Source organism: Dipodomys spectabilis, unplaced genomic scaffold (genome assembly GCF_019054845.1).
Source record: "Dipodomys spectabilis isolate Male_0828 unplaced genomic scaffold, ASM1905484v1 ptg000050l, whole genome shotgun sequence".
Lineage (NCBI taxonomy): Eukaryota > Metazoa > Chordata > Mammalia > Rodentia > Heteromyidae > Dipodomys > Dipodomys spectabilis.
In genome coordinates this window covers 11240555-11256813 of record NW_024870727.1, presented here as the reverse complement: position 1 = coordinate 11256813, position 16259 = coordinate 11240555, and the positions used below count along the sequence as shown (strand labels likewise).

The window sequence follows — 16259 nt, the reverse complement described above, 5'->3', positions numbered from 1 at the left end:
GGACGTATGGAAATAGCCTAAAGCCACTTCCATTATCTTCAATAAATAAGCAGTTGGGGAGAGTTGAAATTTATCTTTGCCACCAAAATAGGATCTTCTGTCACTAAGTCATGTGGCGCGTCACCTTACACTGTACATCACACACATGCCCTCATCCCTTCCTGAGTCACGCCATGCCAGCTCAAAGACATGTTGGCTCATTAATATGAATAATTAATAATTAATAATAGTTTTCAAAATAGATTAATCTTGATCTTAGGATCTTGTTTTAGAAATGAGAAAACCTCGATAGAATTATGATCTGCAAACATCGTATAACATTAATAGGAAGAACTGGGCCTTAAACTTTCAAAATACAGATTTTTAACCGACCTCCAGTGTGCCATTTGTCCCCAAGGAAGGCCAGGAAAATAAAATAAAGTCCTACTATCCACTCAACAATGATAGAAGCAATGCTAGACTCTAAGAACCAAAGATAATATAACCTGACTCTGCTTTACTTCAGCCTAACCCACATTTTAAATAGTTTATTATTGTATTTTTGAGAGCTATCATGAAATTTTGTTTTCGTTGCAGCTCCAAGAAAATCCTTGTTTAGGGGTTTTTTTATAAGACAAGTATAGATCTGGGCACCAGAGCCTCTCTTGTCTTTAATCCTAGCTTTTCTGGAAGCTGAGAGCCAAAGGATTTCAGATTCAAGTCCACTAAAGCAGAAAAGTCTGAAAGATTTCATCTGTGATTAACCAGTAAAAAGCTAGACTGGTTAAAAAAAAAAAAAAAAAGTAGCATGTCAGTTATGGTTTAAAAAAAAAAATCAAGCAAGGCATGAGGCCCCGAGTTCAAGCCTTAATTCCAGCACAAAAAGTACAGAACAAAAGCAAATGGAAGACCAGGTACCAGTGGCTCATGCCTGTAATCATAGCTATTCAGGAGGCTGAGATCTGAAGATCACCTTTCAAAGCCAGCCCAGGCAGAAAAGGCTGTGAGACTCTTATCTCCAATAAACCACCAGAAAAAAAGGAAGTGGTGCTGTGGGTCAAGTGGTAGAGGGCTCACCTTGAGCTGAAGAGCTGAGCGACAGCTCCCAGGCCCAGAGTTCAAGCCCCACAGCCAACAAAAAAAAGAGGGATGGGATTCTTTATTTCCAGCTCCAGCCCTATTACACCACACTGGATGTACCATAGCCTTCAAGAAGTGTCTAGCTCAACTAAATACAAAAAAAAGGATTGTTGCAATGGGTCAACCTGTATCTCTATTTAAACAATTTGTTTAAATAGGAATACAGGTTAGAAGTGGTACCATGGCTCAAGTGGCAGAGTGCTAGCCTTGAGCTGAAGAGCTCAGGGACAGCACCCAGGCCCAGAGTTCAAGCCCCATGATGGACTAAAAAAAAAAAAAAAAAAGCTAATTAGAGATACAAGTTGACTCATTGCAACAATGAGATGTACAGATGTACAAGATACTATGTTGAAAAAGGGACTTTACAATTTAGGTGGGGGGGGGGTAGGGGAGAGTCAGGGAGGGGAGGGGGGAGTGTAGTTATGGAGATGGGAGGGAAGGGATGGTAGGGGGAAAACAAAGGAAGAGGCAACAATGCTTGATAAGAAATGTACTCATTACCTTGCCCATGTAATTGTAACCCCTCTACAGTATTTTCACAATAAAAAACTTATTTTAAAAAAATTTAAAAAGAAGTTTACAATTTAGGAGGGGGAGTGGGGGGTGAGGGGGAGGAGATGTAGTTGTGGAGATGGGAGGGAAGGAATGGTAGGGAAAAAACAAAGGAGGAGGCAACAATGCTTGATAAGAAATGCATTCATTACCTTGCTCATGTGATTGTAACCCCTCTGTACACTATTTTTACAATAAAAAAACTTATTTAAACAAATAACAAAAAAGACTCAAGTAAATAAGTTCATTCTATGAGGCCAGCAGTAGCCTAATACCAAAACTAGACATAGTCACAACGAACAAATGATTTATCTTTGATAAATATAGATGCAAAAATCCTGAACAAAAATGGATTAACTGGCTGAGTACCTAAGATCCTAGCTACTTAAGAGGCTGAGCAGCCCACTTTGAAGCAGACAAATCTGCAAGATTCTTACCTTGAATTAACCAGCCAAAAGCCAGAAATGGAATTGTGCTAGTACTGAGGCTCAAACTCAGAGCCTCAAGCTCTTGCTTTACATTTTCAATCAAGACTGGAGCTCTACTACTTGAGCCACCCCTCCAGTATCTTTTTTTTTACAGTAATTGAACATAAGACTCTCTTGGGTTTGTCTGCTTAGGCTGGTTGCAGACTATAATCCTCAGATCTCAGCCTTTTGAATAGCTATGATTTTAGGCATGAGCTACCAGTACCCAGTTTGGTTTTTCTTTTCTTTCTTTTATATGTGGTCGGTCACGGGACTTTAATTCTGGGCCTGGGCGCTGTCCCTCAGCTCTTCAGCTCAAGGCTAGCCCTCTACCCTTTGAGCTACAGTGCCACTTTCAGTTTTATGGTCGTTAATTGAACATAAGAATCTCATGTGCTTTCCTGCCCAGGCTGGCTTTGAACTACAATCCTCAGATCTCAGCTTCCTGCGTAGCTAGAATTACAGGCGTGAGCCACAGAGCCCGGATAGTACCCAGTTCTCATTACAATTCTTTGAATGTTCAATATTTGCACCAATGAAAACTTAGAGAATCATCAAAAATGTTTTTACCTGTCTTATTTCAGTTTCACTTAATGATTTTTAAGAGAATATAAGCAACAAGATCTATATAACTCAAATGTCATTCAGCACATGAATGGATAAACAAAAGTGGTATAGCTATCCTATACCATTAAGGAAGTATGCTTAGTAATACAAATGAACATACTATAAATAAATTTAACAGCATAGATTAATCACCATATGGAAGAAATAAGGCCAAGGGGTGATGTGTGTGTGTGTGTGTGTGTGTGTGTGTGTGTGTGTGTGTGTGTGTGTGTGTACTCTACCAACCCATTTATATAAAGTTAAAGAACAGACAGTACTGAATCTGCAGTTTAGACACTAGCCTAGCAGGTCCTGTGTGGTAGATCTGAAGAGGCTTTTTCTGTGGTTAAATACCATTCTGAGGGGCTGGGAAGGTGGCTCAGTGGTAGAGCACTTGCCTTGCATGCATGAGGCCCTGGGTTCGATTCCTCAGTACCACATAAGCAAAAAGAAAAAAGCCGGAAGTGGCGCTGTGGCTCATGTGGTAGAATGCTAGCCTTGAGCTGAAGAGCTGAGGGACAGTGCCCAGGCCCAGAGTTCAGGCTCCATGACCGGACCCCCCCCAAAAAAAATACCATTCTGATTCTTGACATAACCTTCCAAAAAGCATTTGTTTACCTTTCATAGACCACATCTTAACAAGAGTGGTGAATGAGAGGAAGAAAATATGATAGCTGGCAAGAAAAGACAATGTTGTAAAGTTTGTTTTTCAACATAATGTCTTGTACATCTCATTGTTAACTTTGGCAGAGGCGGGGGGGGGGGGGGTGGAGGGAGATGGGAAGGGGTGGGAAGAGGAATCAACAAAAGAGAAGGAAACAATGCTTGATAAGAAATGTACTCATTACCTTGCCCATGTAATTGTAACCCCTCTGTAAGGTATTTTCACAATTATAAAAAAAAAAGGGAGAAAAGAAAAGACAAAATCCCACAGGAATTTGTTAAAATAGAGTGAGAAGTGAGACTTGGAAATCTAAAGGACTTTCTGGGTTTACTTTGAGTTTTGACTTTAGATGGTAGATATTGCTGCATGCTCGGGTGGACAGGTATGGCTGGAAGAAGGGAAATCACTGTGGAAAAGTGGGATCCTTAGACAAGAATAGAAAGATGCAAGCAAGGAGCCGGTGGTCACACCTGTAATCCTGAATATGCTAGAGGCTAAGATTCAGAGGATTACATTACAAAGTCAAGTATGGCAGAAAATTCCACTAGATTTCATTTCCACAAAACCACCAACAGCTGGTCTAGAAGTCTAGAGTACCAGCTGAGCAAATAATCCAGTTCAAACCCCAGTGTTCATACCAAAAAGGGAAGGAAGGAAGGAAGGAAGGAAGGAAGGAAGGAAGGAAGGAAGGAAGGAAGGAAGGAAGGAAGGAAGGAACGGAAGGGAATGAGGGAGGGAGGGAGGGAGGGAGGGAGGGAGGGGAAGAAAAGAAAATACAATTTGCAAGTAAGGGCAGACATCAGAAAGCACATCACCCCAGTAAGAATAAGTAGATGGCTGTAAATGGAGATAAAGGTGGGACTGATGTGTAAGGCCAAGGGAGTTCCATGCATATTGTTTACCATAATGTACATACTAGGAGAGCAGATTTTATCTCACACTGTCCACAAGTCTTCCCTTTTGTCTTGAGTTTTTCACTTCCAGGAGAATTTGCCATCTTGTGCTTAACTGGCTGTCTTACTGTCTCTGGAAGGAAAATCATGTCAGACAAATCACTTTTAAATATGATGTTTAGCTTTCTGATTAAGTCAGGAAAGTGTAAACATTTCAAAATGACCAATATTTGTGACTCAATGAGAAGGATAGGTAGTCCAAGCTAATTGTCATTTGACTGCAATTACCATACCAGCTTCTTGGAGCACTCACAGGCCCAAGACCTTAAAACAGCCAACACACCCACTGCTCAAAACATTTACAATTACAGAACTCTAAAAATCTTACACTTGACACAGTCCCTGTGATGCTTTCCCATATCTGGATCAAACTGAAGTAGAGAAAAGTTTATATATACATAAAAATATTACATATCATGTGCATATAGACATACATATGTGCATATACACTCATACAAAAATACATGAAATTTTGTATGTTTACAACATACGTTTATATAAATATTGTATTTATTTTTCTATAACTCATTAACTCACACTATGTGAATCACTCAAAATTAAACCTGTTTATCCTCCAGGAAGATAGTTATTTCCTTTGGAATTATTACAAGTCCAAAACTATGATTTATGTTTCTTAACAATTTCAAATTAAGGTATTAAATATAAAGCAAATTTTCAATATTCTTTTTTTATTTTTTGGTTTTGGGGGTTTTTTTTGGTCAGTCTGGGCTTGGGAACTGTCCCTCAGCTCTTTAGCTCAAGGTTAACACTCTACCACTTGAGCTACAGTGCCACTTCCAGCTTTTTTGCTTATATGGTGCTGAGGAATCAAACCCAGGGCCTCATGCATACCAAGGCAAACGCTCTACCACTGAGCCACCTTCCCAGCCCTCAATATTCTTTTAATATCCTGGAATAGTACAATTTATAATTTTGTATTGCGAAATATTCTTACTAGTTTGAAGAACATATCAATAAAGTTCAAGAAACAATACATTGAAATCCTTCACCTGTAAAACATGTTATCATTGCAATTACATTGTGAGGTGGCATTTTTGCCATATAACAAGACCTCCAAGAAAGCAGAATAAAACTAATTTTGAAAATTCTAACATTTATAAGATGACTTCTTTGTTTCTTCGTATATATAGCCCCTGTTTTCACTGTATTTGATGCTGCTATAATTTGTGGAGGGGAAGGGAAAAAACAAATTGTGTAAATAGGGATACAGGTGGACTCATTGCAATAATGAGTTGTACAAGACGTTATGTTGAAAAACGTACTTTACAACTTTGCCAGGGGTGGGGGGGAAGATGGGAAGGGATGGGAAGGGGAAACAAAGGAGGAGGTAACAATGCTTGATAAAAAATGTACTCATTTCCTTGCTCATGTAATTGTAACCCCTCTGTATGGTATTTTCGCCACAATAAAAAACAAATAAAAATTTTCAAAAAAAAACCATAAAAACAAAAATTACAAAATCATGTCATTGCAAAAAATAAATCAAAATGTCACAGGGTGGGTGACCTGTAATCCTAGCTATTTAGGCGGTTGAGAACTGATGAGCTCCATTAGAAGCCAGAGATTCTATCTCCAATTAACCCCCAAAAAGCTGCACTGGAGGTGTGGCTCAACTGGTAGAACTCCAGCTGTGTGTGATAAAGCTGAGTGAGAGCAAAAGATCTTGAGTTCATGCCTGCTTCTGACAGGAAGGGAGGAAAGGGAGGGAGGGAATGTGTTGGTTAAGGGTCCTTATGCTATATAAAGAAGTCTAGTACTTTATTTCTGCTTGTAATTCAGGGAAAATCCAAGGACTACATTCATCTCATCTAGCAAGATAGCCATAAACTGTTTACCTTGACTCTCGTGCTTCAGTAATTTTAATTTCAGTTTTCCACCAGGAAACTATGAATGAAATAGATATTATTTGTCAGGTATAGATTCTTGTTTAAAGAAATTTTAATTAAATCTCTAACAAAAAACATAAGATATCGTAGCACTGAGGTACAGCTTGTATGAAAATTCGTGGAAGAATAATATAAAACTAGTCAGAGATCACTGCTTAAGTACACCCAGACTTAATTAAAATTTGATTGAAAAGAAAGGAAATGTAAACACAATATATACAAACCAGTTTTAAAAACACATACTAGAAACAAGAATCGTTATACATGATCAGAAAATCGTCAAAAGAGTGCCCGCATTCAGTGTGCTGTAAGGCTGAGTGAACTCTTTCCATTTCTGTTCTTTGGAAAGCCCACAAAGCCCAATATTTGTACAGACTGAGTATAAGCTGAAATCCAACTGAGCCATTCTGCTACACAACTGTAGGAACCAGTATTATTCTCTTATTTGCCAAATTTGGAGAATCATTTGCGTTAAACAGCATGGCCTTCAAATATATACACCTATATACATATATGTATTATATGTGTATATATATATATATATGGAAGTAAGTAAGGTTCACATCTAGGTATTTCAACTAATCATATAAAATACTCTGGTATTAACATTTTAGAAAACCAAACAGACCTGCCAGCTGAATGTATTCTCCTTGGCCTTATTAAAACCAACATTCAAAATCCACAAACAAGCAAGGATGTGGTGTGCATTTATACAGGCACCGTCAATTCACACACCGATTTCAATGTGCAATGTGTCTGCTCAATTGCCCAATTTGTCGATGAGGTTCTGGAACAATGGCAGCCTCTCTATCTCTGACTGCACTGTCTGTAGGCATCTTTGAACATTTAAGCCTAATTATTCTCTGTGGTTTTGCTTCAGTGTCCATATGCTGTGAACTAGCTGCTCAGATGTTTTCTGCACCGAACACAGCAGAAAAGAATTTGGGATGGAAGTAATCACGTTTCATAGGACTCACACATCTTGTTTGGCTTTTTTAAATTGTGAATATTATCCCAGTGACAGATAATTTAATCTCACTTTTTCCATATCCAAAGTGTCCGGTCTGATTACCTTCATGGCACGTCTGGATTGCGGGCCAGCCAGGGTTCTAAAGCTACTTGAACAGAACGGACAGGTGCATGAAAGTCACACAGAACGATGATCACAGACACGTTAGGATTTTTTTCCCCCTTTACCAGGATTCTTTTGCTGCTCTTTGAATGGAGTTATATTTGTGTCACTTTATTCCAATTGCCCGCAAATACCTTAATGAGCCAGCAGCTAGGGGCTATTTTGAGGGAGGGGAAGGAGAGAATTCCCTTGTCAAATTGAAAATCGGTCTAGTTCAGAAAAGTTTGAGTGTTGGAATAGGGTTAGACCAACTTTACCCACGCGCGCACGTGCGCACACGCGCGCACGTGCGCGCGTAAACTGGACACGCCTGCGGTGTTCGGTCCCCGGCACTCCCCAGCGCCCATCGACTGCCAAGGCGACCTAGGCGGAAGCCTCCCTCACCACCCCCCCCCAGCCGACCTCCCACACATCCTCGAGATGATCTTTCCACCCAGGCCTCCCACCAATCCAAGGAGCCATATCCCCCAATTCTCAGTCTTCCCTTGCCAACACCTCGCCCGCACATTCGCCTTGGCTGAACCCTGCGCTCCACCGTCCCCAAGGCGAGGCCAGGATGCACAGGCCCGCTCCCTGCCCCGGCGCTCACCAGGACGGGACGTCCGAGCCTGAGAGCCACCGGCCACGGGGCGCACCAAGGACGCGGCGCATGCCAGATCCGCTCCCATAACAGCCTGGCTGCGAACCCGGACGCCTCACTGCCCCTGCTGTCCTGGTATTCTGGCCTCGCAGGCCATCGCCATGCGGCCACTGGGGGCCTCTGATTGCCTCTTCAGCACCACCCCCGCCGGGAGGCACCATTATGACCAAACTGGGCACCTAAGCAGCCACACCTTCCCACTCCCCAGCTCCTGGGGCTGACCTTCATCCCCTTCCCTCCTCTCCCTCCTGCGCCTCCCCTGTCTACCACTATTGTGATGAAATAAGCCCAGGGGTCTTCCATATTGGCTCCTTGGGCGTTAGCACACCCCCGACCCCGACGCCCACCAGACTTCTCCAGGCCTCTCTTCTTAAGAACTCCCGTTCCCATCTCAGGGCCTTTCCTTGCTCTGAGCCAATGTTACTGCCTTTAACTTTATTAAGAACCCTGGCATCTTCCTGTTGACCCTTTCCATGGCATCTAATTGGACCCCCTGTTATCACCAACCTCCCTCTCCTCCCTCTCTCTCTCTCTCTCTCTCTATATATATATATATATGTATATTATATATTTAAATTTCTTCATGCTCTTTTTTCCATCCATCATTCTCAACTCAGAGAAAAGACAGTGTCAGTTCTTTGCTTCTTTCGATAAGTCTTTTCTTTAAATAAGGCTTCTTTTAATAAGTCAACTCCTCAAAGACCACACCAGCATCTGACAACCTCTGCAACTTCAAGCCTTCCTCCGTTTCCTTTCAAGTAGTCCATTTCCCCACTCCTAAAATAATCACACAGTGAAGTTGAACATTGAATCTCTTAAACCCTTAAAATGTCACTAATCACCCACTCTTTCCAACTGTTTGAAATCTATATCCACAACTCATAAGTATGAACCAATCAATATTAGATCCAATGGATTAATTCAGATGGATTGTTAGATCCAATCCGTTCCTTCTGTATTCTCATTTTTTCAGAGACTTTATTATGATTCCCAAGCAATAGTACCACATGTTTACTAGCAATGGTAAAAGAGAATCAGAGATTAAAAGACTCTTTAAGATTACAAATTGAATTACACAGGTAATCATTTTAATGGACAGGTTGTAATCCAGGGTCTCGGGACCTCAGCACCACTGACATTCTGTGCTAAATGATTCTTTGTCATGGGAGATGTCAAATAGGTTGTAAGAATGTAATGGCAGGCTGGGAAGGTGGCTCAGTGGTAGAGTGCTTGCCTTGCATGCATGAGGCCCTGGGTTCAATTCCTCAGCACCACAAATAAGCAGGAAAAGCCTAAAGTGGTACTGTGGCTCAAGTGGTAGAGCGCTAGCCTTGAGCTGAAGAGCTGAGGGACAGCGCCCAGGCCCAGAGTTCAGGACCCACGACTGACCAAAAAAAAAGGAAAAAAAAAGAAAGAAGTTAATGGCATTTCTGCCAAATACTATTTAAAAAAAAAAAAAAAAAAAACAAGCTAAAGGCTGGGCTCACTGATAAGAACTGAATGTGTCTTCAATGCCTGGGCAAATGTCTCCTGGAGAATAACATGTCTCATGTCTCCATGAGAAACACTGGTCTACACTGATACACACCATACCACACACACACACACACACACACACACACACACACACACACATACCTCACTGTACAAAGTATTGGACAACACTTACTGGTCCCTGTTTTCCAAACTACCCTCCCTATGTATTTTCTTTTTCCACATACTTGCAACGATTTGATTCTTCCTCTTCTCCAGCTACCCTTAATCATTAGCTTTGAATAAATCCAAACCAGACCTGGGCTCTCATACCTGACCAGGAGCAAGGTATTTTATTTCTTTTAATACCCTGGCCAGGAGCAGGGTATTTTACTTCTTTGATGTTGTTATTTTATCTGAATGATATATAGGATAATAATTCATAGACCAACACATTGCCACTTAGGAATAAAACAAGTACTGAGGGAGGTGAAAAGAAAAAGCCAAATCAACTCCAGTCTCCTTCTTAATTCTGGTGATGGCAAAAGCGATTTTGATTCCCTCTTCTTTCCCCCCACTTAAAAATATATCCAGCAAACCCTAAACTCTGTGTAGAACTAAACTATTGTTTCTCAAAGACTATATTCCTCATAAGCTGAGTTGGTTACAATGAAAAGCTTTCCATTGAGTTGAATAAAAAAGTATTCTGAGGCACCCATTTTTCACATTAGAGGGGAACCTCCTTGAGAACAAAGATAGCTCACTGCAAGTCTAAAACACCATTTCATAAACATTATTATGTGTAGATCAAAATCACCAAGTCTACAAACACAACCAGCATTTTAATACATTTATAATAACATCTGAAACATGGTCCACTCCTCCAAAAAGTCATGAAAACTTAAAGTGGTCAATAAAGCTTTAACTCAATTAAATAAACACACCTCATAATGAGAATGACACTATAAAATAAACTGCTTATTTTTTGAAGCTAAAATATTTAGAAGTGCCAAATAAGTTTCTAGATGTCAGTTGACCCAACTAATTTTAATTATATATATGAGTATGTGTGTATAAGTTAAAATTTTAAACAGAAGCTTTGCACTAAAGAAGTCAGAAATGATTTACATTATTTAAATACCCTTTAGGTGGTGTTAATCTTGAATAGAATGCAATGTTATAGTTTTAGAATACACAATAATGATAAAGCAAACATATAGTTCAAAACTGAGATGCAATTTTCTCTTTCACATCACACATGGAAGCAACACTATATACATAATTATATATCACGCAGGATATGAAAGAACTAAACATATGTGAAATGATACAATGTTAAGAATAAAGCCTATAATTTGTTAGGCTAATTCACATTTGCTTTCATTACGTAGTTCCCTTTTACATATTTTAAATGAGAATTGAATTTAATGGAAATTGTTTTCTGTTTGGAATTGGGGAGAAAGTCCAAATCAACCTTATGGATGAAAATCAAAAATATGTTGGGATAATGAAAGCTGCATATTAATTGACAAAAATAAATGTAAACATCTAATACTCCATGAAGTTGTTAAAACAAGAATAATAGATTCTTGAGTATGGAAGAAAATGCAAACCATAAAAAATAATTTATATCTCTTTGGTTTGCAAACTGCCTGATAATCAAATAGTATCTCCTTACCTTAATTGCATTTCCTTTATTTTGTGACATTGTGCGTGACTGATTGCCCAATCTACCCACTTTTCCAGATTTCCAATGATATCCACTTGACCTTCAACAGATACAGACAAAAGAAGATGTGATTACTAAAACATTTCTCCTTTTAATGAAAACAAATACGTTTTCTCTGCTTCAGGGAATAGTAATTCGATGGTACAGTGTAAGAAACCACCACAAAAGGAAAACAAATACCAGTAGTGCCCTAATATCGTAATTTTGAAATATGACTATCATATATGCGAGCGATGGCTGCAGAGAACTGAATAAAAGGCATATCTCCAAACACGGATGAGGAATTCCTGGTTTTGACATTTAGAAGGGCTGGGGATAGTTTTAGAAGTTAATAGGAAACTTTACAGTTTTAAAAACTAAGTATCCAGCTGGGTATCTGTGGCTCATGCCTGTAATCCTAACTACTGAGGAGGCTGAGATCTGAGGATCGTGGTTCAACACCAGCCAGCTAGCAGGAACATCTATGAAACTTTTTTTTGGGAGGAGGGGGCGGTCCAGTCGTGGGGCCTGAACTCTGGGCCTGGCGCTATCCCTCAGCTCTCCAGGTCAAGGCTAGCACTCTACCACTGGAGCCATAGTGCCACTTCTGGCTTTTTTTCTTTTTGCTTATGTGGTGCTGAGGAATCGAACCCAGGGCCTCATGCATGCAAGGCAAGTGCTCTACCACTGGGCCATCTTCCCAGCCCTCCATGAAACTCTTATCTCCAATAAACCACCAGAAAAACTGGAAGTGATGCTGTGGCTCAAGTGGTACAGTGCTTGCCTTGAGCTGAAGAGCTCAGGGACAGCTACCAGGCCTAGAGTTCAAGACCCATGACATAATTAAAGAAACAAAAACAGCAAACTAAGTATCCACAATACAAAGAGAAGACAGCAATACAACTCCCCTACTGCTCCTGAAATATTCAGCAGATCTATTCAGTGACAAACTTCTTGTAAGAGTTAAAAGCTGTTCCTACATTAAAAAGCAACAGTGGGCCAAAGGAGCCAATGTTTATTTTCACTGTTTGCAAAGTACTTTTAGCTGAGCTTCACGGAATCCTTCTGAAAGGAGCAGCAGAAAGAGACCAATTTTCATTTAAAAAGTAATGAGACAACTTGGCCAGTGTCACATAGTTAATAAATAATAAATCTTAAACCAGAACACTGGGCTTCTAGCTTCCTGCCCACTGAGTGACAGGTTCTCATTTTGACTATGACATTGGCCATCTGTGTGACCTTAGTAAAGAAAGCAACTATTCTAAAAACTCAGCCAAGCTTTAGAAAGTGTTTTGGGGGGGACAGAAGAAGTGTGAGCCATTAAGGAAAATTCATCTGGAGAGGTGATTCTGAATCACAGAGGAACGTTGTGATTTATTGTAAAGTCCAACAACAAATTTTATCTTTCTGGATGACAGATAACACGAGACCCCTTGAAGCAAACCATGTCCTATTGATAAAGAGAGACTATGTGTGTCATGCAATCTTTTGAAAGAATTGGACTCCAAAAGTACAATAAACATATTAAGATTGCCATTAATTGTCCAGAAGGTACGTTTCAGGTCAAAATGGATTACAATTGGTGATCCTCATTTTGAAAACAAAACAAAATTACATTTAACATGCAAAGGGTTTAGTGATATTCACCATCAGTAAATTCACTTGAAGCATGGTCTCTTTAAAGCCTATTTAGAAGACAACTTTTGGAAGTCTATCACAATATAAGGTGTACACACAGCTTAACTGAGGAAGGCATTTATCCCATAGATGTCCTTGCATGTAAGCAAAAATTCATGTTCAGCTGGGTGCTGGTGGCTCACACCTGTAATCCTAGTTGTTCGAGAGGTTGAGATGGTGGAATTTTGGTTCAAAGCTAGCCTAGGCAAGAAAATCCATGAGACTCATTTCCAATTAACCACCAAAAATGCAGAAGTGAAGGTGTGGCTCAAGTAGTAGAGCATTAAACTTGAACACAAAAGCTTAGGGACAACAAAAGACTGAGTTCAAGCCCTGGAACTGGAACACACAAATGCGCACATGTGCACATGCACACACACACACACACACACACACACACACACACACACATGTTGAAGTAATCACAAACTATGGAAGTGAGACGCAAGAAAATGAGATATGTTACCATGTGCCAATATCAATTACACAATACAGCAAGATATGAACATATAAAGTAAGATGAGTGTATTAAGCACTATAGCAAGATATAAATTATATTTCTCAAAACTTAGAGACTATCTCATGTGTTGAACACAAAAGAAATCAGTTTCAAACACTTAACAACACACTGGCACAGGATCACATAGGAGACTTGTGCAAATATGAGCCATCTGAGGGGCAAAGAATTTTAACTACTATAGTTCATGTCAGAAAAAAATAGGGTGAGAAGAAAGGGGGTGGTTTCCATCACTCCACCACCAGCAGTTCTGGTGGATCTTAAACCACTTTGTAAACCATTTTTGTAGGAAAAACTCTCAGTTAACTCATTTAGCACTCAGTTAAATTGGAAGCTATATATATGTGTGGTATTTTGGGGTTCTCAGTAACAAAATATCAACTCACTATTATTTGCTAAACATATTTCAAATCTACTCATAGATTCTACTGCTTCTACTCTTTGCAATAAATAAAGCTGCTTTTACATAAAGTGCTGTCGATAGCAATAGTCTGAGAGTTAGGGAAATTTGCATTGTTGTCTGAAATATTCTGAACCACAAACCATCAAATTTGATGTAAGAAGAGACATGAAAGAACAAGGCCCAGTGAAGTTCAGAAGAAATGAAAGCCATGGAAGTTTTACGAAACAGTGGTTCATAAGTAAAAGGTACAGAAAAAAATGGGGAGCAAGGGGAGAAGGGAAATCCAATATTCCCATTTATTGGGAGAAATTATGCTATCCCTGCACTAAATATTTTGTTACAGTAATCATAGCACTTAAATCAGTTCTGTACATAAGTCAGCTGAGTTAGCGCTGTTAATTAGCACAGTCACTACTAGCACAGTTAAATTAGCATCTCAAGAAGGATTCGGTTTGTTCCTCTCATTTTAATTTGCTTCTCTTGAGAAATGGCTCTTAAAAGGTCACTCACTGTGTTTCTTCCCTTTCTTTGCTCCTTGTGGATTGAAATTCTTTGAATTTCTTTTTCATCTCTTCGTTCTCCAATTCTAACTGTATTTTCTCCATTCGTAGTTCTTGAGCATTTCTGAGGACAGGAGGTTTAAATATAGGATGTTTGTTTAAAGTAAGCAGACAAAACCCAAGGGAAAACTAATTTTATATTATCTTTTGCCATTCCAGTTAATTAAAAGTTATTACTAATAATTAAGTAATAGCCATTTCTATGTGTTTCTACAAATTTGGTTTAGAAAGTTAGCAGGTGCTTTCATTAAGTATTCTCTTTAAGCATTGTATGCCTTCATACCTCATAAAGTACTTTTATATGTTCAATTGCTGATGGCTGACAACCAAAATTCACTTTAGATAGGTGGCCAGGGCTTTTTATATGTATCTATGACAAGCAAATATAACATTTTCTTTTCTGATTTGCATACACTTGATTTTCATATATCCAAGTAAGCCAGAAGCAGGGTATTTAAAGCAAATAATTTATTCAATAGCCACCCAAATTTTCAACAACTCTGTGTAAAACTTGGAGCATTCCGGATTCCCTCCAGCCTGCTCCCTGCCCTCCCAGGCTCCGCATTACTGCCCGCACTCCGAGCTCCGTTGTCGCTGGAATGGGACTTCAAGTCCTTTGCCAGCCATTCAGCGGCAAAGCCTGGGGCTACTCCTACCTAAGGTCCCAGGGCAGGGTCCATAATGTGGGCATCGATTAATAATCAGTACCCGAATGTGAATACAGACACAAAGAGCTAAAATCTACACCTGGAATCAAATAATGCATATCACGTCTTCTTTTTCATATATATACATACATAGCTTCCACATCGAAAATAGCCTATTTCTCCATTCAGATAAAGGATGGGTGAATAAAGTCACAATGTTCTAGGTATGTATGTGAAAATGGAACCAGGTAAATTGAGGAGATGGCTGGGGTTAGGAGAGATCGGAGGTGAGGGATGTGAGAGAAGAGTATGATGAAGTTCCCTGTCTAGAAGGGCTCAGAACCTTGGTCCTCAGATCTAATCCTTCTGAAGAGCTAGGATTATGGTTGAAAAAAAAGAGAGAATTCATGAGACCTTAATCTAACAAACAAGCTAGGTTGAGGGTTCAATCCTTAATCTCAGCTACACGGAAGGCCTATTTAAGACAATCACTGTCTCAGCACTGGCAAAAACAAATGCTAGAGCCTACCTGGAAAATAATTAACAACAAAAAGGAGGCATGGATCAGATAGTAATGATCCTTCCTATCAGGTATGACACTGCTAGTTTAAATCTCACTAGCACCAAAATAAGTAAGTGAATAAATACCCTTGCAGCTAAAAACATAACATTATGGAGAAAATAAAGGCACAAATTTACCAAATTTGATTTTTATGCTAAACAGACCTGTGCAAAAAGAATAGTTTACAATATGTGGAAGGTTCATCAATTATTTCTACCTAGGAAATAAGAAAATATTCATGCACACATTTTCTGTATGTGTGTGTACTTACTTATATTTTAGCTTTACAGAATTTCCAGGTTTGCCCCATGGGATAACTACAAAATCTTTGGTGTTCATGATTCTCGTCTTAATATTGACTTATGATTATTCTAGTTTGTGAAAACTTCTGAAAAATGACAAAGACAAAAGAATTACTTTGGGAGTAAAGCAATGTAAGTTACAAGTCCAAAACCCCACATATTTAAAATAAATATCTCTAAGAAAAAGCTAAAAAGTTAAATAGCAAAAAAACACCATATAAGTCATATTATAAGTTAAATAAATACAATATCAGATGGAATTGAAATTTCACTAAAATGTTTTATAACAAATTACTAGAGAAGTAAAGTAAAGAATACATTGAGTATGACTATCTAAAGCATTGATTACAGTTTTTTTCTATGGTCATAG

General features: G+C 39.2%; 1 protein-coding gene across 1 annotated transcript in view; it reads right to left on the bottom strand.

The window, feature by feature from the left end:
• Window positions 1-15926, bottom strand: part of Zbbx (zinc finger B-box domain containing) — an 80402-nt gene extending 64476 nt beyond the window's left edge. Inside the window, exons 1-5 of the mRNA XM_042678862.1 lie at window positions 15859-15926; window positions 14329-14442; window positions 11192-11282; window positions 6218-6266; window positions 4325-4434 (exon numbers count right to left, since the gene is read on the bottom strand). Of these exons, the coding sequence (XP_042534796.1) occupies window positions 4325-4434; window positions 6218-6266; window positions 11192-11282; window positions 14329-14442; window positions 15859-15926 (432 nt within the window). The remainder of the gene's footprint in view (window positions 1-4324; window positions 4435-6217; window positions 6267-11191; window positions 11283-14328; window positions 14443-15858) is intronic.
• Window positions 15927-16259: the final 333 nt, after the last annotated feature.